This window comes from Pelecanus crispus, chromosome 1, assembly GCF_030463565.1.
Source record: "Pelecanus crispus isolate bPelCri1 chromosome 1, bPelCri1.pri, whole genome shotgun sequence".
Taxonomy (NCBI): Eukaryota; Metazoa; Chordata; class Aves; order Pelecaniformes; family Pelecanidae; genus Pelecanus; species Pelecanus crispus.
The window spans coordinates 57,046,154-57,070,891 of NC_134643.1; the positions used below are offsets into that span (position 1 = coordinate 57,046,154).

At 55.3% G+C, this 24,738-nt stretch overlaps 4 protein-coding genes across 4 annotated transcripts; 2 read left to right on the forward strand and 2 right to left on the reverse strand.

Moving 5' to 3' along the window:
* The first annotated feature begins 1,421 nt into the window (after window positions 1-1,421).
* On the forward strand, window positions 1,422-4,658 carry NDUFA6 (NADH:ubiquinone oxidoreductase subunit A6). Its single transcript, XM_075713964.1, has 3 exons — window positions 1,422-1,579; window positions 2,052-2,167; window positions 3,484-4,658. The coding sequence occupies exons 1-3, from the start codon at window positions 1,453-1,455 to the stop codon at window positions 3,613-3,615; spliced, it is 375 nt and encodes a 124-aa protein (XP_075570079.1). The 5' UTR covers window positions 1,422-1,452; the 3' UTR covers window positions 3,616-4,658.
* Window positions 4,659-5,707: 1,049 nt separating this feature from the next.
* Window positions 5,708-7,833, reverse strand: SMDT1 (single-pass membrane protein with aspartate rich tail 1). The gene is made up of 3 exons (XM_075724789.1): window positions 7,678-7,833; window positions 6,917-7,057; window positions 5,708-5,999 (listed from the first exon to the last, which is right to left on the reverse strand). Exons 1-2 carry the CDS (start codon window positions 7,831-7,833, stop codon window positions 6,920-6,922), a joined length of 294 nt encoding a protein of 97 aa, XP_075580904.1. The 3' UTR covers window positions 5,708-5,999; window positions 6,917-6,919.
* A 4,533-nt stretch (window positions 7,834-12,366) lies between these two features.
* Window positions 12,367-13,875, reverse strand: PHETA2 (PH domain containing endocytic trafficking adaptor 2). Its single transcript, XM_075727578.1, has 2 exons — window positions 13,737-13,875; window positions 12,367-13,190 (listed from the first exon to the last, which is right to left on the reverse strand). The coding sequence occupies exon 2, from the start codon at window positions 13,180-13,182 to the stop codon at window positions 12,367-12,369; it is 816 nt and encodes a 271-aa protein (XP_075583693.1). The 5' UTR covers window positions 13,183-13,190; window positions 13,737-13,875.
* A 3,434-nt stretch (window positions 13,876-17,309) lies between these two features.
* NAGA (alpha-N-acetylgalactosaminidase) lies at window positions 17,310-21,295 on the forward strand. Its single transcript, XM_075704882.1, has 8 exons — window positions 17,310-17,491; window positions 18,060-18,234; window positions 18,345-18,522; window positions 18,791-18,885; window positions 19,562-19,723; window positions 20,202-20,399; window positions 20,615-20,758; window positions 21,028-21,295. Exons 1-8 carry the CDS (start codon window positions 17,310-17,312, stop codon window positions 21,208-21,210), a joined length of 1,317 nt encoding a protein of 438 aa, XP_075560997.1. The 3' UTR covers window positions 21,211-21,295.
* Window positions 21,296-24,738: the final 3,443 nt, after the last annotated feature.

Here is a 24,738-nt window from a genome sequence, read left to right on the forward strand (position 1 = left end):
CTGCAAGATTCCTGACATTATTTTGCAAGGTGTTAAGATATGTTGATGTCTAGATTAGTAGTAACTACCTTTTAATCATGTGGCTGAAAAGACCATAGCAAAAAGGAGCTGCTACACATAATCACAGCTAAAAAAAAAAACTCTGGAACTGAGTGCATGTGTGTGCACACATTCGTATCTATCTTTCTAATAGTAATTTTGGAAGCTATGAAAGCTATTGAATTATGCAAATACTTATTAATACCGTCGTTAAGGTTTTTACTTCAGCAGGAATTGTACATTTATGCTTTTCATCTACAAAATAATCTGAAAGAATAAAAGTGGTATGAAAAGCTTTCTTGCCCCTCCTCTTTGTGGTTGTCTCACAGACCTGCCTCAGATACTCACTTGACAATTCTCTCCTTATAGCTGGCCCCCGACCTCTTTCTTTCAAGATCTTTTCAGTGTTCCTTTTCTGGCTGGTTCAATGACACTGAACTGAACATCCTTGGTTTTATAGTTAGCAGCACACAGAAGTGTTTTTAAAAAGAAGCTGTTAGTGAACTGAACTTTAAAGAGAAATGATTCCTGCAATCATGTATTTGGATAAAAAGCGTGGGTATAGCTAGAATAGGGACTGCCTGTCTAGCATGCAAGAATGCATTGAAAGAACATCAGTCAGCATACGCAAACCATCAGCTGGTGTAGCGCTTTGGAGGCAAAAGAGAACAAATAGATGGTGGCAAAATACAGATCTAGCACTGATAATCGGGAAGGGGAAAGCATCTCCAAGCGAAAAACTGCCGTGAAAGCCAACCTGCTGCTGTTGGGAGATGGGGGCAGGCGCCGTGCCAGCACGGCTGGGAGGAGGGGGCTACTGTGAGAATGGGGCCCTGCTGAGAAGCGTCCTGCTGCCTCCTGTCACCCATCGGCTCGGGGCCTGCACCTGCAGGTGACTCCGCGGCGGCAGGGACCGCGGGGCTGACCAGGGGCCTGCGGTAGCTGCTGCGCCCTCCCCGCTCGCCGTCCCCTCCTCCAGGGAGGTCGTCATGAGGCCGCGGCACCCTGAAGGCCACGCCTCGGTGAGCCTTGCGGGACTAAACCCGCCCCTCCTCGTACCGTCCCCGTACCCCCGCCCCCCTTGCCCGGCTTTCCCCCCGCCTCCAGGACCGCCCCGAGCGGCGCAGGCCCTGAGGGGCGGCACAAGCCCAATCGCCCCGGGAGGCGGGCCCCGCCACGGCCCCGCCCACCCGGTCTGATCCTCCCCTCGCAGCCACCGGTGACTGGCGTTTCTCCCGACCAATCTGATGGGAGGCCGCCGGCCGCCGCTATCTGCCAGGCCCAAAAGGCTGGAGTGGCAGCGCAGCCGGCCAATAGAGGGTCGCCGTGGCGGTGCGCGTTCCCACCGGCGACGGGGAAGGGGCGGGACGCACCGCGCCGAGGGGTCGCCGCGGAGGCGGCGCCTGCAACAAGATGGCGGTGGCGGGCAAAGGAGCGGTGTCTGCCGCGGTGAAGCCGATCTTCAGCCGGGACCTGGGCGAGGCGAAGCGGCGCGTGAGGGAGCTGTACCGGGCCTGGTACCGCGAGGTGCCCAACACGGGTGAGGGGGCGCCCAGCCGGCCACGCATGCGCGGGCGGGAGCGCGAGCTCAAGGTCGTAACGGCCACCGCGCAGCCGTTGGGTTCTTAAAGGGCGCGTCTGGGGGTGCCGCTACCCCCGGGCCCTGCCTCACCCCGCCGCTGCCCTTTCCCCGGCCTGGCCCGCTGCGTGCGGGGCCGGTGAACGCGGTTGTTCGGGGCCTTACCTTTCTCTTCTCTTACAGAAGAGAAATCTAGCTTTAATTTTCCAGAAAAGGGATGCGTGGCATGATTGTCTGCCTCCTTAAAATTGCCCGGGGACTCGTACCATGGCTGCGTTGTTTATTTGCTTTAAATTAATTGCATTAGCGAAGCTGGCAGACATCGGAAGAAGAAATGACTGTGTAGTGTTTTGTAGGGTTGAGTTGCACGTTGTCGGTGGAAAAAAAGAAAAGCAATGTCGATGACCTCTGTGGGTGTTGCTGTTTTTCGTAGTACACCTATACCAGCTGGACATCACGGTGAAACAGGGGCGTAACAAGGTGCGGGAGATGTTCATGAAGAATGCCCATGTAACAGATCCACGGGTGATAGACATGCTGGTTATTAAGGTACAGACAAGTTATTCCCATTTTGTTGAAGCTGCAGAGAATGTGAGACTGGTGGTGAGTGTAGTGGGGGAGAGGGACAGTTTTATTTCAGCTTGCGCTATGAAGGAGTTGTCTCTTGCAATCCAGATTGGTTTATCTCTGTCAACAAACCTGTTGATAAGGGATCAAGCTGCTTAGCATGCAGAGAAATAGGGTCTTAACTCACCTAAGTCAAGAGTTGCTAGAATATCGATTTCTGTCAGTCAGTGCACTGGCTCTTCCAGTTTGCAGATGTTTAAAAAAGGAAGCATATGGCAAGCAAAATGGTAGTTTAAATACTATGTTTTGGATTTGTTTGGTGGTTTGGGTTTTTTTTTTTTTTTAGAAAACAGTGGCAATCAAAGAAAGTGGAAGAAGATGCTGCTAACTAGTTTACCATTTAAAATGACCTTTTAAAATTACCTTTCTACTCCCTACAGTACTTCCTTAGATTGGGATGTGGTTTTCTTCACCGATTCTGAAACATACATTAGAGTGGCAGTACTTGGTGGGAGGCTGGCTTTGGGTGGCAGAACACCCCAACTCTGTAACACATCCAGTTATGTCTCGGGCCCGAGAGACCTGTCTAGTTTAAAGCACTACCAAGAGCAGGACAAGGCTTCCAAATGGGTCTGAGCAACAATAACTGACCTCTGCAGTTCTAATGTATTAGAAGGCTTCCAACCAAGGACTGCTGTGCTCACCTGTTGCGTTTCTTGCATTTCAAGACAGTTAGTCTGTCTTTACGTGATGAAAAAAATTTGTCAGCAGAATCCTAGATAATACGGTAGGTGACAAATCCAGGCAGTCTCATTTTGCCCCATGCTGCCATCCTCTGAAATCAGTACAACAATTCAGAGACTGGAGGATACTGGTGGAAAGCACTTAGCAGCAATTTTACTTAGTTTTACAGCTAACTTGCTGCTATTCAAAAAAATTAAATAGAGATGCATGGAAGTTAGGAATGTTATGTAGAATTTTAGGGGGGTGCCAGTCATGAGAAAAACAAGGTAGGTTCTAAGAAGGGGGCAGGGTCCCTCACCTATTCCACAGGGCTGGAAAGCTGTGCTGTAGAGACAAGTGACTTGTTAATATAGGACATGAAGCAGTAAAGTCACAAGGCAGGAACAGTGTATATATTTGTGTCACAATATAGGTGATGCAAGCAGTCTTCGGGAATACAGAACTGTTGATGCAGCTGTCTTAAGGGTGTTTCTAAGTGCACTCAAATAGTGCTGTATAGTTAAGACTCGGGCTCTAACTGAGAACTAGTCTAAAATTCTTTTATCTGTTCACAGGGAAAAATGGAGCTTCAAGAAACCATTCAGGTATGGAAGCAGAGGACTCATGTCATGAGGTATTTCCATGAGACGGAAACCCCACGACCTAAAGACTTTCTGTCCAAATTCTATGCGGGCCACGATCCCTGAGAGATTGACTCTGTATCTTCCTGCCTTGTATTACAAATAAAATTCTATATGGTAGAAAAAAAATCTGTACAGAAAGATTGTATAGCATATGAGGAGCCTAATGACTAACTCTGAATCCAGAGTGTGTGCAAGTTGTTATGATCTGTATGAAGAGCTGTGATTTCCTAGCTTTTGCCAATCTGCTATTTTCAGTGTATGGAGTTTGTCCCATCGCTTGCCCTGGAGCATCTGCTGAATAACCACAACACAGCCTGGCTGTGGGGCTTTCTGCCTAGGCTGCAGCCCTGTGTGCGGGTGTTAGCTGTGTGGAAGAAAGCAGAAAAGCCAGTGTAGTCACAGAAATATTCTTGTGCTTGAGGCCCATCCGTATTCATGCAGTGTTTTGCAATTTCATGCTGTGACTTTGTTGACGTTGTGTTTTTTACTTGGACGCTCTTCTCTGTTTACTTCCTCGCAGAGAATGACGTAAAATCCAATAGGCCAATAAAGCCCTTTGTGCAATAAAAAGATCAGCAGATTTCCATTTCCCTGCTTCAAAATTAAATTATGTGGAAAAATGGGGTTTTGTACTGTTGCCTAGAACACGGAGGCTCTGTAAGAACTTGTGATGCCTAGCAGAAGATGGTGTCCTACCATCACCTCCTTAATTGAAGCAGGAGTTACTAGCTCCCTTTTGAGAAGGGTAAGAAGAACTTGTTCTTTCACCAGTCAGAGCATGTTTTCAGCAGGTAACTCGGTGCTGGAGCTCCACCATGTGTAATCAGCATTGAATCCTTGTAGTACGCTCAAACTTCTTTTTATCCTTCCCTAAATACTGGGGCCTTCTTCCCCATATGGGTACTGTAAAGCAGCACTCCTCAGGGATGTGTACATATGTGTACCCAGGAACTTTGGGAGTGGGGTGTTTTTAAGGACAGAGTTGAAGAAGGAACACAGCCAGGAAGGGGCCAGGAGAGATGGTGGGATTAAAGCAGTGATAAGGAGCGTGGCAGTATAGAACACAGGAGCAGGGACATGTCAGGCTCCCAGGAACAGATGAACTGAGCAACCACTTCTCAGGAGGCCCTGGGGAAGGCGGAGCAACTCAGATACCGAGTGACTCAAGAACCTGCCAGCTGCCTTCAGCTACAGCTGTTGGGATTATTCAGATCGCAGGCTCCCTTTTCTCTCAGCAGCTATGCTGGAGAGTTAGAGAGCAAACATCAAAAGCAGTGCCAAATAATAAGGGAGCAAATGTAGCTGTTTGAACTATATGCTGTGCTGTGTGTGACATTACCTTTTCAACAGCCACATGAATACTGAAGGGAAAAGTGGGCAGTGAAGAGGCCAGATCTAGTGACCAGAAACCCATGAGAGAGACACCAGGGCAATGCTGGCTTACCAAAAAAACCCAAAAATTTACTTCAGCCTTTCAAGGTATTTGAGAAAACAGCTGGTCTGATGTGACTGAAGATATTCTACACATGCCCTAGCAGCAGAGAAGACCTTTTAAGTCTATTATGCAAGGATTTAATTGTGATAGTAAACACTTTGTAAAAAGAAGAGTTGAAGTTTATACACAGCTAACAAAATAAATGTATTAGGGCTCGTGCAGAAGGAAGTACTGAGCTACCTAGGAAATACTTGGTACTTGGAGCCAGAGTGTTCAGAGATTTTCACTGTTCATAGATTAAATGCTGTAACACACATCAGCAAGTTAATTTGCCACTCATGATCTTAACCTTTTACCAAACTTTTAGTTCTGCAATGATAATACTGTATTTAATCCTCACTGAGGTGAAATTAATGATAGAGTCTCCACCAGACACACCTGCTTAATGCTAGGTTGTAAATCAACATGATTTGAAGTGCAGTGCCAGTGTCAGTATGAACTCCATTCTTTTAATGGGGCTGTGTTGTGAAGCTCCTGCTTCCTCTAGGATTCCTGTCATGTGCTGTAGATGAGTAGTGAATTACAGAAAGGACTCGTAAGAGGAAGCATGTGAAGAGAGCCTCCTTACTGGTACAGACATACAGAGGTAGAAAGGTTAATACAGACATGCTAGGTTGTAGGCACATAATCTATAAAAACACAAGACCAAAGTCATGTATCTCAAGCTCTTGATCTTTAATTAAGTTTTTCCTATATTGCTAATAAAAGGAATCCCAAGCAGTCTTTGATGAGGTGAGTGTGTGTGTGCAAAGATGCAGGGCCTATCAAGCACGTCCTTCAACCCTGATCTACAGATTTCCATCATAGTCAGACATGCGCAGGACACTGGCTGGCAAAGGGGATACAGAGCCCCCCGTCCCGTTTAGGAAGGACAAAACACAGGTGACAACACAGGTGTTGGAACCATTGCTTTGTCAATGGTTTTTCTCCCTGCTGTTCTTCCATTACAGTTCTGCAAACAGAATTAACAAGCCGTTACTCTTCAGACATACTGTACTGAGCTCCAGGCTGTACCCTCTGCCCAAATCACACAAGGTGGGGGTTTACATAGAAGAAGTTTCTAACAGGCCACTGTAGTCTTTTAACTCTCTGGTTTTAGCTGCACAGTGCATGCTGGAAAATCCCTTTTATCAAATGCAATACATCCACCAAACTGATTACAAAACACCACTATTTACAACAACTTCTTTAAAACAACTTCTTTGTTCTATAAAGAAATACACCCAAATTCAAGTCTTTACACAAGGGCAAGCCAAATGGAATAACATAAAACAGAGGAAAATGTGGTGTAGTGTAGTGTACTGTAGCTAAAGGTGAATTATTTCTGCTCTTCCTTTATCCGATGAGTCTCAGTGGTCCAGCTACTCCAGAGATCAGCGCTGTTAACACCCACCTGACAGTTTGATCTGATGGGTTCTGGAATTCTCTCAAATTGTTCACTTTATATCAGAATTTCATACAATGAGTGATTCTTTTTAAAAATAGTCATTCTGTGAGTTAGCAGAAGACTTTTAAACAGGTAAACATGTAGTAAGTCCCTCTTTTCTGTCTGCAGTATAGACCCTCACTGACTACAGTTTATTTCTGATTCAAGTGACAAGATCTAAAACACCATCAGTTTATTACGATCTCTAGTGAACGTATGCTGTGGAGTTTTCACATTCAGATACCAGTCTGGCCTACCCCGGCATAAAGGAACTGACAGGTTCATGGCTAGAGGGAATACAGCTGCACGTGTCCATGTGTTTGTCTGCAAATGCATCTTTCGAGCTGTTGCTGTCTGTACTTCCTAGTCCGAGATTCTCCTCCCTACCCCAAGCCAAACAGGAGGCACAAATAATTAGATTGCTGCTGACGTTAATGACGTACCCTTTAATCATCATCATCGTCATCCTCTGGGACAAAGATATCATGTTCTTCAAGTAGGGCTGCGAAGTTCTTACTGATCTGAGTCCCGACATACAGGAAAGGGATCACAACGCTGAATACTCTGAGGAGGCCGAAGGGCGTCTGCAAGGAGTCGATTGGAAAAGGCTGATCTTTACCAGCAAGTCGCGCTTTGGCTCACCCTATGCACTCGCGGCTCGGCAGGGGCGCAGAGCACCCGGGGAGCAGCGGGGTGAACGGTTCGCCGCCACGAGTGCCAAACCCGCCGTCACCGCATCGCACTTTATTATACTCCGATACTCCACTTTATTATACTATATTAAACTCCAGCACCGGGGGAGCAGGAACCCGGGGGGAGCTCGGGGCAGGGAACGGTAGTGGACGGGAGAGCGGTTGCCGGTGAGAGACGGCTGTGTACAGGCGGGTGCTTATCGCCTCCTTTTCGCCGGGGCAGGGCCGCCCCGCTCGGGGGGACACAGGCCGCCCGCCCCGACCCCTCAGGGCCGCCCCGCTCGGGGGGACACAGGCCGCCCGCCCCGACTCCTCAGGGCCGCTCCCGTCACCCTCCCGCTGGCGAGCGCTTCCGCATCCTCGCCCCGCCCGCAGCCGCTCATTAGCCTAGCGCCTGTCACTCAACCCCACCAGCCCCGCCCGCAGCAAATGCGCCCGCACTGATTGGCCACCGCTGCCATCCGTTAACGCCACGATTGGCTGCCTCTCCCACCCGCTCGCCCTGCACTCACCTTAACCGGCTTGGGCAAAATGGCGCCGCTGCGGGTGACGGTGGCGCTCCGGGAGGGTACAAGCGGCACGGCCGGGCTGCGGCGCCGCCCGCCCCAACCCGCCCGCCCCGAGCAAGCCGCCGCCGCCGCCAGGAGCCGCCCGCCTGCCGCTGCCATCCTCCCGCCTGCCCTCGCCGGACTCCTGCAACGGCCGAGGCGTCACCCGGGGCGGCGGGGCCTCCGGCTCTCGCGAGGCTTGAGGGGAGGGGGAGAGGTGGCCAGTGCGCATGCGGGGGACGGAGCCAGCACGCCGCCGAGCCGAGCCGAGCCGAGCCGAGCCCAGCCCAGCCCAGCCCAGCCCAGCCCAGCCCAGCCCAGCCCGCCCCGCTGCACGGCCGCTCTCGCCGCAACCGGGAGGAGAAACGAATCGGGCAGCCTTTTACCGCGTCCCGCCAAAGGGCCCGTTGAAATTCGGCAGAGGAAAACCGGGCCGGCTGACCCTAAAAACGGGCGGGGCGGGAATCGTCAGGCCCCGCAGCCACTTCCCGCGGGCGGGAGGGGCTCACAGCTCCACCGGCGAGGCCACGGGCTACAAATCGGAACGGTTTATTCGGCTTCACGGCATAAAATACAAACGTTAACAATGTCTTGAAATGTGTAATACAAGTTCCGCGTGTGAAACAACGGCGCATGCAAAACCGCCTCTGGGGAAAGAACACGTCGTCTACCTAAAAGATAAGCGCTTCAGAAGGGCAGGAGCGTTTCCGCAGGTTGCTCGTAGTGTTGCCTGGTAATTGTGCAGATTAGCGAGCACGCTCGGTGCTGGTGAAGGATGCTGCTGACACGGAAACCGCGCACGTTCCCTGTCCCTTTCAGTAGGGGTTATTTAAGTTTCTCTGCAAAGGCAGCTGAGAAGGGTAAAATTGGGGGGTTACCCACCCCCAAACGATGAATGCGGTAGCTACTGTAACAGAAAATGGCCTTAGTTGTGAGTGTCTACCAAATGGCTAGCGGTGGCCACGGGTAGAATCTTTAGGTTACTCTTATCTTACCTGGATTCAGTGGAAAACATCACCACAATCGTTTTATAAAAAGATAAATGTGCAGAAATAATACGTTATGAGCCTCGATCTGAAATCCCAGCCTCAGAAAAATGCAAGGATTTTGGCAACTATTTCAGCAGGCTTGGGAGCCCTTCTTGGCATGGCATGCAAAGGCCATGTCAGAATCTCCCTCCCTCTTTCAGTCTTCAATTTCCTTTAAATTCAAGCATCCAGATTCAAGCATTTTTCTCTCACCGCTTGTGCGTTATTATGCTAAAGAAAGGATTTGGCTTCAGTACTTTTAAGAAAAGTAGCCATCCAGCTTTAGTGTTCAGCCCCCGCTTTGCTAGGGAACCTCTTTTGTGCTGCCCGGATATTTCCTATTTTTAAAAAATAATAAGGGAAAGTGAAGGCAGGAGGTGAAACAGTCCAAACCTGAATGACCAGAGAAAAAACAGTGTGTGGCAATCAGTCTCATTTTGCTGTAGGGAACAATGAAAACTCTCTGCTTTTCCTGTAATGATCTCTGCCTGCAGACAGAAAGCGAGGACGCTCCATTAGCCAGCCACATGTGCAATCTCAGGAAGCTGAAATCCCAACCTTCTGCCTGGGGGTTGCTTCAAAGGCGCTGCCAGCACAACTGATCCTGAGCCGAGCTGGTTTGATGGCCTCCATCTCAGAGGAGGTGGCAGAGCACCCAGGTGCTTCCTGCCTAATGAAGCAAGCGATGGTGGTCATTAAAAAAAAACTCTGCTCCCATACAAATTTGGACATAGCTCCAATTATTTACTCACAAAAGGGCCATCCCTGCTATGCGAGCGGGATGGTGAGGAAACTCTGACCAAGCGCATCCGCGCTTTGGAGACCTAGCAAAGCCCAGGCAGAGACAGCTGGGCTGAGCACAAGTACTGTTCAGGATTCAGCCATTTTTTTCTCAGCACTGCAGAATAAAACACAAAATTACTCCAAATGCGATCAGACAGAAAGCAGAGCACAGCTCCTCATTTGCGGGATTTAGGACTTAGCTGGGCTATGTACTAACGCAAAGGCAGGTAGCGTGGAAATTGTGCCATTTGAATGGGACAGATTAAAGCATTAAATATAAGCTCTTTAGTAGTGTTACTAGCACAATCCTGGCTTATTAAAGCAAACTAAGCTTCTTAAAAGTGAAACTGCCCTTAAAGGAATAATACTGTTTCAGTTCCAGTTCTGACAGAACTGGCTTTGCTAATTTATTTTTCCTTTCAAGTCACTCTTGATTCTTGGGTCTCACATAGGTAATGCCATTACATTTTGATTTATTTTGGAAGTTAAATCTTTAGTGTCAAACTCCCTTATGTAAGTCTGAGACAACAGAAATATCCTTCTCTCTCTATTACATTTAAAAAAAAAAAAAACAAACAAAGAAAAATGCTTGCCAAATCTGACCCTGGCCCCAAAATACCCATGCTCAGAGCGAGGAGGCACCAGGTAGTGCCATCCCCTGATGCTGCTGCCCTGCCATGGGGAAGGAGACAGGTTCCCAGCCAGGAATGCTGCAGCACTGAACAATTTTAAGCAGCAGGCAGGGGGGCAGAGCTGGCCTTAAGTCCAGCCAGCTGGGCTGCTGACGGAGCCTGGGCACTGGCCCGTGGCCACCTGCTCCTGTTTTTTTCGAACTGCTTTCACTTAAAAAGGAGAACAAAAATAATCTTCCCAGAGTCGGAGATTCCTACTGTGAAGAAATACAGACACTAAATGGAAAGGACTGGATTGTATCACTCGTATGTGAAGGTTACACTCCCACTGCCCAAAGTCATATTTGTAAGATCTGATTTCAGATCTGATTTCCTCTAGTATACCATCGAGCCATAATTAGGCAGGAGGCTGGAAGCTCGTCATCCAAAACTACCAGAGATATATTTGCAAAGGCACCAAAAGTTAATGGAAGTTATTTGATTTCTGCATTGATAATCTCCACTGGCTATTATAAAGTATTAAGCTGAGTGCATTCAACTCCAGAAAATCAAATAGGTTCCTACCAGTCATGACCTGGAATAGCCTCTTGCTTTCCTAGCAAGGCTCCTTAATAAAACAGGGCAATAAAAACAGGTTTAACACTTAGATAGGAAGAACAAGACTGCTTCGTGTATGTATTCTGCTTTGAAAAATAGCCCATGCCAAGAGGATAAGGGAGAAGATTTATCACACCCATCTCCAGGGTGCTGCAGCCCCTGGACTCAGCACCCACCTACTTGTACCATTTGCCTCGTGACCAAGGTTCCTGACCTACTGGCGAAGGACAAGCCTGTTTCTGTAGTGAGGTGACAGGCGTACCTCCCCACAGCCCTCCTCACCCGCCGGGAAGATGGGATGTGCTACGGAGATCAGCCGAGTGATGCTGACACGAAATTGGAGGGAAGCGCCGGCAGGGCAGGCACTGGCTTTGGTAGAAGGCAGCGATATGGCTTTGACGCTAGAGGGGCAAGCCCAGACACTGCTGACACGCAGTCAGTCAGTGCTACCTGTAACTCACTCCCACACCTTCACTTCTTCTCCCAGGGCCAGCCCTCTCCTCCTCCCCGCTCCTCCACAGCCTCTCCTCCAGCTGTGCAGCTCTGCCAGGAGCTGGGCAGAGCCACAACAGCGAGAGAGGCTCTGCAAGAGTGGGGCTCTGGATGCCGTCTCGGGCAAGCTGCCCAACGAGCCAGCTGAGCCCTATATGGCACCTCGCAGGAGCTACAGTCTGCACAGGAGCTGATAAATTCACCCCTGGCAAGGCAAAGAGGCTTTAGTGTCCCTGTTTTGGAACGTGGAAGGCTTGAGCTGGAGACATTAATGGGCTTGTCTACCACTTGACAGAGTCCAGATCAGCCCTAGGGAGCTCCTGGTCCTCGCTGTTGCTACAGACCAAGCTCAGCGTCTCCATTTCAGCCTCGCTGCTGAGCTCGGACACCCAAAGAGACGGACGCAAGCCCATGAAATCCACATCCTGAGGGGTTTAGCAGGGAGGAGGGTTAGTGCAGATGAAAGGCAAAAAAACCCAACAACACGTGAGCCTGATCCTCGTTGCCCTGGCTGCTGGGCCAGCCACAGCCATGGCGGCTCACATGTGTCCCGTGGCGAGAGAAGCACAAGGCTGGAGGCACTCGCCAGGGCCAGTGGCCCGTCAGAGGCTTTTCGTAAGGGCCCAGCCTTCTCTGCGGCAAAAGAGCAAAGGCAGAAGGACTTCGGCGCAAGACCACAGGCAATAATAAACGCTGACCTGTGCAAACTTCCACGCTGAGAAACAAAACCAAAAAAGAAGTGGTGAAGGAGAGGCAGACCATGAAGCACCTGGAGCATCCACCACGCCAGGACGGCAAGGGGCCAAGCCCGTTGGGTGAGGTTCGTTGAATACGTGCCAATTTGGGCCCCCTCCACACCTTGTAGCACCAGCAGAGGAGAGTTCAAAGGCAGCTCCCCTGGTACCAGACACTCTCCAACTGTATAAAGCCTCATGGAAATTAAACCTAAGGTTTGGGGAAGACCCGGCTCCCTCCCACACACGCTGTGAAGCACACGCACACCGCACACTTGGCCACCGACCAGGGCAGGGGGCAAGCAGCGTCCCTCGCTTCGCTCTTCCTGCGTGGGAGACAGGCTGCCGGGCATCGGCTGTCCGGTGGCTCGCGCCCCATGCCCCCGGTCAGGGGTGTCCCCTTTTCTGCCTTTCCTGCCACTCGCGTCTCAGCGCCGCGACCTCCTGCCCGTACCAGCTGTGCAGCTTGGAGAAGCAGGCTGTCTCCGGTGACACCGGGCTCTCCGGCATGGCCGGCGAGAGGCCGGGTGCCGGGGAACCGGCGGCGCTGCTGGCGGCCGAGCGCCGGCGCGGAGGCAGGGGCGGGGGCTTTGCGTGCCCCCCATCACGGTCGGGGCAGGCGGCCCCCCCGGGGACGCCAGCGCCACTACCCCACGTGGAGTAACCATTCTCCAGGACGGCGGGCTTCTCCTGGAGAGGCAGCAAGGCGGGGTTGGAGAGGTGCCTCTTCCTGCCGGAGGAGGAGGACCTGCGTGGAGAATTGCGGCAAGCAGCCAAGCTCTTGCAGGCCTCCTCCAGCTGCTTCTCCAGCTCCCTCACCACCAGCCGCATGTAGTCGAAGCTGGCCCGCGAGAGGGCCTTTACCCAGGCCTCCATGGCAGCCTGCCCATCGGCCACCAGCACGTACGCCCTGGCGCCGGCGTCATCGAAGCGGATGGCGAAGGCGAACTCCTCGGCGGCTTCGCACAGCTCCACGGTGCAGCCCTCCAGCACCACCAGCCCCACGGGCTCCCGGCTCTCCCGCTCCTCGAAGTAGAAGAGGAGGTTGCCCTTGAGGACGAACCAGCGGCGCTGGTAGGAGGTGGCGTGGTGGTGGTGGGCATGGTGGTGGTGCCGCTCCACCCGCTTGCGGAGGAAGCCAGCATGGTCGGCGGGCGAGTCGCAGGTGGCGTAGTGGGCCACGCTCCGCTCGTTCAGCTTCATCGCCCTGCCTAGAAGCAGAGGAAGAGAGGGGGAGGAAGTCAGCTCGGGGCGAGGAACATCTCACCCGCCCTGCCAGGAGAGGCCTGATCCTGCCCCAAGCCCGCCACAGGAAAAAGCAGCCCCGACTCCAGCAGCCAGCGCTGCAGGACAGTGCCTAACCCAGCAAGTACCCCCGCAAATGGCTGGCTGGTTCCTTGCTGCTGCTGCAGAGAGGTCATCACCAGAGCCCCACCACCAAGACACCTGCCTTCTCCAGAGATGACAACACCGCTGCTTCGTTTCTTAATCCACAAGTGACCTACTTTGCTGGTTTTTTATGGGACGCATCAAAGAAATTTGCCTCTGTGCCTGCGAGGCACTCATTTTGCTCTCTCCTCTATTATAGGGCAGGATAAGGAGGGTATTTTCAGACCCAAGGGCTCTGGGACCTCCATCTGAGCACCCTCTCCACGCTCCCCGTCTCCATGCAGGACCACCCATCCCCACCAGCCCTCCTGCCAGCAGCACCCCCGGCTCCGGCAGGTTAACCAGCAGCGGGGTGCGAGGTGCCGTACCGGCTGTGCGGGTCAGACTGCAACCCCTTGCTGTCTTCCCTGGGCGGGCTGCTCCATCGCCGAGGGCCTCCAAAGCTTCACCGTGCTGAGCCCCATCCCTGGTTGGAGGAAAGGGGGCATAGAGGGAGTCACAAACCAGAACAGCTTGGGAGTGAAGGAGCAAAGAGCTGCATCGCTCCCACCCCAGAAAGCCGGGGCCCTCGCTCAGTGCACGGGAGCGGCCAGGGCCAGGCACCGCAGGCAGGCGGCTCTGGAAACGGGGGTGGCGAAACCAAGAGCACTTGCGTTGGCTTCAAAGCCTGAGCCCCCGCCCAGCCCAGGTCAGCACTCCTGTGGGTTTGGTTTTTGGCTCCTGTAGGTTTGTTTTGGTTTTATTACAAAAAAAGAAAAAGGGCTTTTGTAGAAGCACGTCGCTGCAGCATGTGCGGAGGCCCGGCGGCAGGCAATTCAGCAAGCCGGCAGGTCCCACGGAAGGACGTGGCAAGTGCAACCTTTGCGCTTCTAAACAACTGCAAATGGATGTCCCACCACTAAAACTCCACATAAAGAAATATGCAGAAAAGAAACCACAGCCACCTCTCCCCGGCCAGATCTGGGCGGGGGAAAGCTCCCCACTGCTGAGCAACCTCCACCATCCCTCACGGAGCCCTTCTCCCCCATCAGCGCTTGTGGGGCAGGGCTCTGAGGACAAGGGGGCACAGGACCCCAGTTGGAAAGTGGACAAAATCCCATCAGGTGTAAGGAAACGCTGTTCCCGGGGGGTGCTTTGCCCTTGGCGCGTCACCCTGAGGAATCTCCAGCCTTGCACGCTCAGGCTGAGGACAGCCGGGGTGGCCCACGCCAGCCCTGCCGTGAGGGGGGTCCCGTGGTCCGAATGGGCGGCGTGTGTGTGCGTGCAATTGGGCTCTGTGAGTGTGAGGGGGTGCAACGCTGGGCTCTGCGTGCGTGCGTGTGTGTGTGTGCAGCTGGGCTCTGTGTGCGTGCCATCGGGCTCTGCGTGTGCCTGTGTGCAGTGCTGGGCTGTGTGTCTTTGTGTGCGGGGGCACGCGTGTGCAGCTGGGCTGCGCGTCCCTGCGTGCCGTGGGCGCCGTGTGCGGGGGCACGCGTGTGCAGCTGGGCTGCGTCTTTGTGTGCCGTGGGTGCTGTGTGCGGGGCACGCGTGTGCAGCCGGGCTGCGCGTCCCTGCGTGCCGTGGGCGCCGTGTGCGGGGGCACGCGTGTGCAGCTGGGCTGCGTCCCTGCGTGCCGTGGGCGCCGTGTGCGGGGGCACGCGTGTGCAGCTGGGCTGCGTCTTTGTGTGCCGTGGGTGCTGTGTGCGGGGCACGCGTGTGCAGCTGGGCTGCGTCTTTGTGTGCCGTGGGTGCTGTGTGCGGGGGCACGCGTGTGCAGCTGGGCTGCGTCTTTGTGTGCCGTGGGCGCCGTGTGCGGGGCACGCGTGTGCAGCTGGGCTGCGTCTTTGTGTGCCGTGGGTGCTGTGTGCGGGGCACGCGTGTGCAGCCGGGCTGCGCGTCCCTGCGTGCCGTGGGCGCCGTGTGCGGGGGCACGCGTGTGCAGCTGGGCTGCGTCCCTGCGTGCCGTGGGCGCCGTGTGCGGGGGCACGCGTGTGCAGCTGGGCTGCGTCTTTGTGTGCCGTGGGCGCCGTGTGCGGGGCACGCGTGTGCAGCTGGGCTGCGCGTCCCTGCGTGCCGTGGGTGCAACTCCGGGCTGCGCGTCTTTGTGCGTGCAGCGCTGGGCTGGCCGCGTCCGTCTCCCCGTGTCTGTGTGTCTCCCGTGTGCCTGCGGACCCCCGCGGCCCCGGCCCGGCCCCGCCGTCCGCTCCCGCCCCGCCGCCGCCGCACCGCACCCCCCCCCCCCCCCCCCGGCCCTTGCCCAGCGCCTCGCCCCGCCGGCGGTACCGCGGGCCCCGGCCCGGCCCGGCCCGGCTCACCTCGGGCCCTTCCTGCTCGTCGGCGCTCCCGGCGCGGCGGGGCGGTGCGGGGCAGCCGGGGGCCGGCCGCCGCCGGGCGGGGGAGGGCTCCTGCGGCCGCCGGGGCCGTCCCGCCGCGCCGGCAGCACCGCCCCGCCGGCGGCAGCGGCAGCGGGGGGCGGCCGGCGGGGCAGCGAGCCGGCTGGAGCTGCTTTCTCCCGGGCCTCTGCGCTCCGCCCGGCACCCCTTCGGGTACCCCTGGGGTCCCGTCCGGGGGACCCACCCCCCACACACACACCCAGTGTAACTTTTGGGGTGCAGCAGCCATGTGGTGTGGCGCTGACAGGGTGCTGGTAACGGGGTGCAGCAGCAGTGGGGTGCCGTGCCAATGGGGTGCAACAGCCGTGGGGTGCAGTAGCGACTGGGTGCAATGCTGAAAGGGTGCCAGTTATGGGGTACAGCGGCAGTAGGGGTGCAATGCCAATGGGGTGCAATACCGGCAAGGTGCAATACTGTCAGGGTGCAATACTGATGGGGTGCAGCGGCAGTAGGATGCAATACCAATGGGGTGCAACAGCCATGGGGTGCGGTAGCAACTGGGTGCAATGCTTATCGGGTGCAACAATTACGGGGTACAGCGGCAGTAGGGTGCAATACCAGTGGGGTGCAATACTGACTGGGTGCAATAATGATGGGTGCAGCAGCAGTGGAGTGCAATGGCAATGAGGTGCAATACCAGCAGGGTGCAATGCTGATAGGGTGCCAGTTATGGGGTACAGCGGCAGTAGGGTGCAATGCCAATGGGGTACAATACCGTCAGGGTGCAGCAGCAGTGGAGTGCAATGGCAGTGGGGTGCAACAGCCATGGGGTGCGGTAGTGACTGGGTGCAATGCTTATAGGGTGCAACAGTTATGGGGTTCAGCGGCAGTAGGGTGCAATACCAGTGGGGTGCAATACTGACTGGGTGCAATACTGATGGGGTGCAGCAGCAGTGGGGTGCCGTGCCAATGGGGTGCAGCACTGGGTGCAATGCTGATAGGGTGCCAGTTATGGGGTACAGCGGCAGCAGAGTGCAATGCCAATGGGGTGCAATACCGGCATGGTGCAATACTGATGGGGTGCAGCAGCAGTGGAGTGCAATGGCAGTGGGGTGCAACAGCCATGGGGTGCAGTAGCGACTGGGTGCGATGCTTATAGGGTGCAACAGTTATGGGGTACAGCGGCAGTAGGGTGCAATACCAATGGGGTGCAATACTGACTAGGTGCAATGGCAATGGGGTGCCGCCTGGGTGCAATGCTGATAGGGTGCCATACTGACGGGGTGGGACAGCTGTGGGGTGCAGCAGTAATGGGTGCAACTGCTGCGGGGTTCAATGGGTCTGGTACTGAGGGGGGTGCAGCAGCGCAGGGGGGCGATACCAACAGGGTGCCACGGCTGTGGGGCGCAACGGCCGTGGGCTGCAGCAGCAAGGGGGTGCGACGCCGGCGGGCTCGGTGGCTGTGGGGCGCGGCGGGGCTGGCTGCAATGCCGAGCCGGGCCGGGCCGGGCCGAGCCGGGCCGGGCGGGAGGCGGGGGCGGGCGGTCAGGTGATGCGGGCGGCATCATGTGAGCGGGGCCGGGCCCGGCTGGGGAGGAGCGCTCCGGGCCCTGGGTGGCGGCGGGGACGATGGGAGCGGCGGTGCTGAGCGGGCTGGCCCCGGCCCTGGCCCTGGCGCTGGCCCTGGCCCTGGCGCTGCCCGCCCTGGCCCTGGAGAACGGGCTGGCCCTCACCCCCCCCATGGGCTGGCTGGCCTGGGAGAGGTTCCGCTGCAACGTGGACTGCCGGGCGGACCCCCGCAACTGCATCAGGTCAGCGGGGCGGGGAGCCGAACCCCTCGGGGCTCGGCATCCCCCCCCCCCCTTCGCTGCAAGGAGGACCTGTCCTGCGTGCCCCCTCCCCGCGGGAACCAGCTCGGAAAGGCCGGGCTGGCGTCGGGGCTCTGCCCCGGGTGGGTGTGTGGGTGGACGGGGCGATGGCGGGGCAGGGGAGGGCGGATGAAGGGGTCGGGTCCGGACAGCGGGCCCGGGACGGCTCTGGCACTGTCGGTGTCCCTGGGGCGAGCCCTGCAGCAGTGGGATCTCGGGGAGCGTGGTGCGTGGGAGGCGGGGGGCTCAGGCACCCCGGTGCTGGGGCTGGAGAGCCCCCGGCGCTGAGGGATGTCGGGGAAACGCTTCCGCTCCGTGAGATCAATGAAGGGGACATGGATGGTGTTGAAAAGGGAGCCCTGGAGATGCTGCGATACGGCCCAGGCCAGCCCTGCAGCAACTGACCCTCCAGAGCCCCCAGTTAGCCCCGAAGTCTCGCTGGCTGCCTGCCAGCGGGGCATGGAGGTCACAGGGGCTCAGCCTGCCATGTCCCCGTCCCCCCGACCCGTAGCGAGACGCTCTTCTTCGAGATGGCAGACCGCCTGGCAGAGGACGGCTGGAAGGAGCTGGGCTATGAGTACATCAACATCGACGACTGCTGGTCTGCCAAGCAGCGGGACTCGGCGGGACGGCTGGTTCCCGATCCCGAGAGGTTTCCCAGGGGGATAAAGGCCCTGGCTGACTACGTGAGTGCCTGCTGGGGATGGAGGGGGGTCTCCATGTCCCCACGCCGCCCATTCCTGGGAGGCACCTTGGACCCCTTCATCCCCTCCTTGCAGCTCTCCTCTCCTCGCAGGTCCACGCCCGGGGCCTGAAGCTGGGCATTTATGGTGACCTGGGCATCTTCACCTGCGGGGGCTACCCGGGCACCACGCTGGACTGTGTGGAGCAGGATGCCCAGACCTTTGCGGAGTGGGGTGTGGACATGCTGAAGCTGGATGGGTGCTACTCGTCGGCAGAGGAGCAGGCAGAGGGTAAAGGCTCCCCGGCTGGCTGGCGTTTCTCCCCTCACTGCAGCTTCGGTCAGGACAGCTGGCCGTCTGCAGAAACACTTGGCCAGCTTCGGTTCTTCCCTCGTGTCTCCTGTTGCAGCTCTTGGGCAAAGAGGAGGGAGTTTGGGTGCCCTAGAGCCTGTGTAATGCAGGAGGCCAGGCTGGCCTGGGGTCCCCCTGACTGGGCCGGCTGTGGACACAGGCTGCCGCCACCCGTCTCCTTTACCAGTTGTCTTCTCCTCTCCCTAAGGCTACCCAAAAATGGCGAGGGCCTTGAACGCCACGGGCCGCCCCATCGTCTACTCCTGCAGCTGGCCAGCTTATCAGGGGGGTCTTCCCCCCAAGGTGAGGGTTGTCCTGTCCAGTGGCTCTTTCCTGTGTCCCCTGTGCCCTGGGGGAGCTCTTGTTGGAGCTGCAGGAGCTGGGTGCTGCATTCCGCTTATCATTCCACCAGTGATAGGATTGGGCTGCAGATCCCTGGAGGGGATGTGGCTTCCCTGCCAGGCATCTGGGGACACTTGGGGTTCCCAGTGTGGCTAGGTGATGGGAGTTGGGGGGAAGAAGGCCCTGGGGCGTGCCCTCTCCACCCCACTCAGCTGGTGTGGGGTTGAGCCTGGCAGTCTGTTCTTCTGACTGGGGTCAGAAATGGGTCCTGTCTGGTTTAAGTGCTTGAAATAGGATATTCCTCCTAGGAATGTTGAGAATTGATTGCATTTATTTATTTCCTTTTCCACCTTCTGAGTCAATCCTCAGCTGCCCTCATTCTTGCAGCTGATAATTCCCCATGGCCTCTGTGGTTGTTTTGCCAGACACCTATCATACAGGGATGTGCCCAGTCATAGTGGGATATGATTCTGTCCTCCTTCATTGCATGATGTTGCACTTCTACACATCCCTGTGCTTTGCAAACACCAAACATCATCTGGATGCTGCAGCTCTCAACAAGTCTGGCTGCCCCTTCTCCCCCAGCTTGCAGACCCCATCCTTTCTCCCTCCTGCCTGACCCTGTGCTCCTCTCCAGGTGAACTACACCGTCCTGGCAGAGGTCTGCAACCTGTGGCGTAACTACGACGACATCCAGGACTCCTGGGACAGTGTGCTTTCCATCCTGGACTGGTTCTTCGCAAACCAGGATGTGCTGCAGCCGGCGGCTGGCCCCGGCCACTGGAATGACCCGGACATGGTGCGGCTGGGTGGTGGGTGCACTGACCCTGGCCAGGGCCAGGGATTCTCCGGGGATCCCCTTCTAGGGGCAGGGTGAAGGAAGAGTACCAGGAGCAGGAGCCCTCTTGCTGCAGAGAGGCAAAGTTTGTGTTGCCCTTGGCTAAGCTGTGGGAAAAGCCTGTGAAACGAACCCTTCACCGCTTGAATATACCTGTCCTGTTGTCCAGGTACCCCTGTCCTTCCCTGCACAGCCTGAGGGGGGACAGTGGTGAAGCGAAGGGTGTTAGTGAGTGCGTTTGAATGCGTGCTGACAGCTCAGCACCTAGCAGGGGTGGGACGTCCTGGCAGTGGTAAGCCTACCAAGGGGAAGCAAAAGTGTGTGGGAGGTTTCCCGTGTGTGCTTCCCCCCAGCAAGCTGCAGCATCACCAAGTGTGGCAAGCAGACCAGTTTCTAACCCTTTTCTGCCTCTCCTGTCTTTTCCCCCTCTCCCCTCCAGCTCATCATTGGAAACTTTGGCCTTAGCCATGAGCAGTCCCGCTCCCAAATGGCCTTGTGGACGGTGATGGCAGCTCCGCTCCTCATGTCCACGGATCTCCGCACCATCTCCCCGAGCGCCAAGGAGATCCTGCAGAATCGCCTGATGATCCAGATCAACCAGGACCCCCTGGGAATCCAGGGGCGCAGGATTGTCAAGGTTAGGGGGAAGGTGGACGTGTTTGGGAGAGCAGATGGGAGCAGCACTGGGGGTCACAATATGGAGGGAGAGGGAGACGATGCAGAGAAACACGAGCAGGAGAGCTCTGGGAGCTGGGGTCCTGCTGGCATAGCAGCCCCCCAGGGCAAGGTCAGAAGTTATGGGCCAGCACTGGTCCTGGCAGCTCTGCCTCACCCACCCATCCCCACCCCTAGGAGAAATCACACATCGAGGTGTTCCTGCGCCCGCTGTCCCAGGCTGCCAGCGCCCTCGTCTTCTTCAGCCGGAGGACAGATATGCCCTTCCTCTACACCACCAGCCTGGCCAAGCTCCACTTCCCCGAGGACGCCATGTATGAGGTGAGCCCCACTGGCGTGCTGCATGGCGGGGCAGCCCCATGGCACCTGGATCCCTCTCTTCCCAGCTTTCCCTGCTGACACCCTGTGCATTTTTGGTGGGGAAGGACTCCCACTCCCTGCCTCCAGGACGAAGGGGCAGCCGCCTGTTGGGTTGCCCTCCTGTTGCCTACGGCTGTGTCCCGTCCCACCATGCCATGTCAGTGACCATGGCTGGACCTCAAGGTGAAAGGTCTGGAAATCCTGGTCACCACCATCTCTCTCTCTTCCAGGTACAAGACGTGTACAGTGGGAAGGTCTTCAGTGGCTTAAAGACAGGAGACAGCTTCTCAGTCGTTATTAACCCCTCGGGGGTGGTGATGTGGTATCTCTATCCCATAGGGCTCCCAGCACAGCCCTGGCACGTTGTTAGACAGCAAGCCCCCAGCGAGGGTTTCCACCCGGTTCTCCTGTGACGAGGCTCAGAGGACAGGGGTTGTGGGTCAGCGGTGGGGTGAGCCACGAGACCCTGGGGCACATGGCTCTTCATTACACAAGTGCCTTTTGCTGGCATGCCCAGCAGTGCTGGGAAGCGACCATCCAGTCATTCCTCTGGTACCAGCTTGGTACTCGGTCTGCGTAAAGCAGGAATTCTTGTTACCCACCTCCTAAAGGTGTGCAGAGTGTGATTCCTTGGTGATTGCAAAGCCCTTCGAGATCCCCCTGTGGAAGATGCCATACAAGCAGTGTTCGTCAGCTCTGACACCTGAGTGCTTTGAACTGAGCAGCACCAACTGCTGCAGGGGCTGCTTGAACGATGCATGTAGAAATGCCTGGGATGCTTTAGTATCTTCTAGGGTGGTGACACCCCCTTCCCTCCCCGCCCTGTATGTGATGGCATTAGCCTCAAGGATCAGACCTGGCCACCTTTCCTCTGCTATAATCAGCTTGGCTTAGAATAAGGAGATGTCACTAGGGCTGCAGCCTTCCCATGTACCCTCCCCAGGACCAAGAGCTCCTGGAATCGTGATGGTCCTGTGCAGAGAGGCTTTGCTGGCAGGCCTGATCCTGCTGCTAGGATCCTGCAGGCTAGCACTACTACAGCCTAGCGTGCATGCTAGCATTGGATTAAAGCCCCTCTGGTATCAGTTTACAGCGGAGCAAAAACCTCAAATGCACACTCCTAGCAGCCTTGCTGCGGTGCAGCACCAAAAACTGCAGAGCCGTAGTGTGTTGCGCACATGAGCGGTGTTGGGAAGATGCTGATGCTCGGTTGAGGTCTTTTGGGCGATGGTGCCTCTGAGCTGCACGCTGCATCCTGTTCTTGCTCTAGCAGGAAATTTCCTGCTAAAAGGGGGCTCGGGCCCTTCTCCAGTGGGCTGAACACTCAGGGTTTCTCAGGGAAAGGCTCCTCCTTCTCCCAAGGGCAGCTACATCCACAGCCCCATCTAATAAACTGGAAGTGAGTGGCAGGACAGACTCTAGAGGCCTCAGCTGATTCACCTTCATACAGTGCACATCCTACGGAGTTCTAGCAGAGATGGGGCCTGCCCTAACTGTCCTAGAGAGGGGTGCAGCATTTGTGAAGCTTGCCTCTGAAGATTGTAGCCCAGGGAGACCGCCAAGATTCAGTCTCAGACCAGAGAAATACCACATTTTAGATTAGCTGTGCCCCCCCCCCCAAAATTTCCCTTTTCTGTTCAGATGATGAAGGAGGGTTCGGCAGCCATGCCAGTTCCTGCAGGACCAAATGTCTGATTCTGGCCACTTCCAGAAACTTCTTCTGAGTGCAGCAGCACTCAACACAATGCTTGCACTGCTAACAGGAAAGGATGAATGCATTTTGTGTCTGTATACAGAAGCTGGCTTTGTTCTTGGTGAGCAATTGAGACAAATTAACTGAAATAAAAGGGAAGCAGGTCACAGGCTCTCTGTTTCATGTTTATTCAGTGTTGCTGTGTATAGCTACTTGATAATGTAGGATTACAGGGTCAGTACCTCAAAACAGGAACAACTATGCTAAGAAGTAGAACTGGTTTCCTGTAGAGGCTGGACTGATGCAGAGCAGAAAACTGCTTTCCCGTAGTTACACCATGTTCAGCAGGGCACCGGCTTTCCTTGGCACAAGGGGAAACTTAGACTGTACAGTCCCCAGTTAAGTGCCATTTTCCTTTACCATATATTTGTTTTTCCCTCACTGGAAAAAAATTGGCTAGAGAGGACTTCCTCTTAAAGATAGCCCTTCCTACTGCCTAAAGATAAGCAGTAAATGTAAATGTACACAGGAGAGCTGCTAAGAATACAGCCTTAAGTGAGTGGCAGGGTGTCGACGCTGCCCCTGCCAAATGCAGTGTGGTGCCTGCCCCAAGGACATGAACACATGCCGGTTCTGGATATCTGGGCAAGAGCAAAGGCACACACCTGCCTTCCACCCTCTCCAGGCAGTAAGAGGATGAGCCCCGCCCCCCCCACCCCCCCAGTTACTTGATTCCAAATCCATGTTAGTCATGCACCAGGGAGAGAGGAGGACTGGCCCACAGCCCACCCGAGAGACCACCATCAGTGGTGGTTGTTTGTTCCAGCCTTCTGTGCAGTAGGCAGGAATGAAGGTCAACACAACACACACACACACCAGTGAACAGGCAGCTAAAGGTATCAACACTCCTGTATTAAAGTGCAATTCAAAAGTTACAAACATTCATGGTTGATTTTTTTTTTTAAATACAGAGTTATTAGAATATCTCTAACTCAGCCTTAAATGGTGTTTATAGATAAGGAAATTTACTCCCCCCCACCCCCATGCAGGGCTGCTTTAGGAATTCACACTTGCAAGTCATGCAAGCCTGACTTACAGGAGAGCCCTGGCACAGAGGGAAGAAAGAGGGAAAATGCTCCTTCCCCTTCACTGTGAAGGTAGGAAGGCTGTAGGAAGAAGTACAATCACCCCATATGTAAAGGATCACAAGGGTCTCCACCAGACTAGAGAGACTCTCTTCAGAGCAGGTTTAATGGCACTATGTCCTAAGGAAGAAGGAAGAAAGATTGTGGCTGAGCAGCCAGAGGCTCTGCAAGAGAGCCGAGTGTTAGTAACATCCACACCAGACAGCGGTTCCCAGCTGCGAGAGGGCACTGCACCCCTAAGCAACCCACCGCCGGTATTACAGCGCCCACCCACCCACATTGCTCAGATGCGGGTACACGCGCCTTGGCTGCAGCGGCGGCTGAAGGAAAAGACGAAGGCCAGTTCTCCCCTGTGGAGCGAGCGCACAGCGCGAGCTTGCTCAGAAGGAGCCAGGGCTGTGGGACCCGTCTCCTGACAAGGCTGGTGCCAGCTCATCTTCCTAACGTAACATATTTTGCTCCAAGGCAAGCAGCCTCCTGTGCAGCACTTGACTCCATTACGCTTGAAGAACGGCTGCTTGACACAGGATCATTGCACAGACATGGGACTTGCTTCTAGGAGAGGGAAAGGAAGACTGATGCGTACGCCTGCCAGTCTATCAGCTCACTGCCCTGCAGCACACCTTTGTTTGCTTTTCTATTCAGTGTCTACAAAGGCAGGCTGAATGGGGCCCAATCCCCTTCCCTCTTGCGTAGCCAAATGCTTCAATGTCTCTTAAGATGTACTTCCCAAGTTCATCACCCCATGACTGTTAGTCCAGGACATGAAACACACACTTCCAGCACGATACAGGATTTCCAGAGTCCCATCTCACGCTGAACTGTGCCAGAATTTAAGGAAATTTAACACCCTTCTGGGGCACCCAAGGGTCTGTGCAAGGAACCTCATGGCTCTCTACACCTTTCCTCTTGGATGGTGCTTCAGAAGAAGTCAAAAGTTTGGCATTCCAAGTAGTTTTACTCCGAGATCACAGAGCCTTCATATTTTAGTCCTAGATTACTCATGTGGTCTACTGGTGGTTTAATAAGAAGTCCATCTCTCTCTTCAAGCCAATGGCAGAGCAAAAGGTTAGTGCTTCGACCCCATGAGATAAAGCAAATAA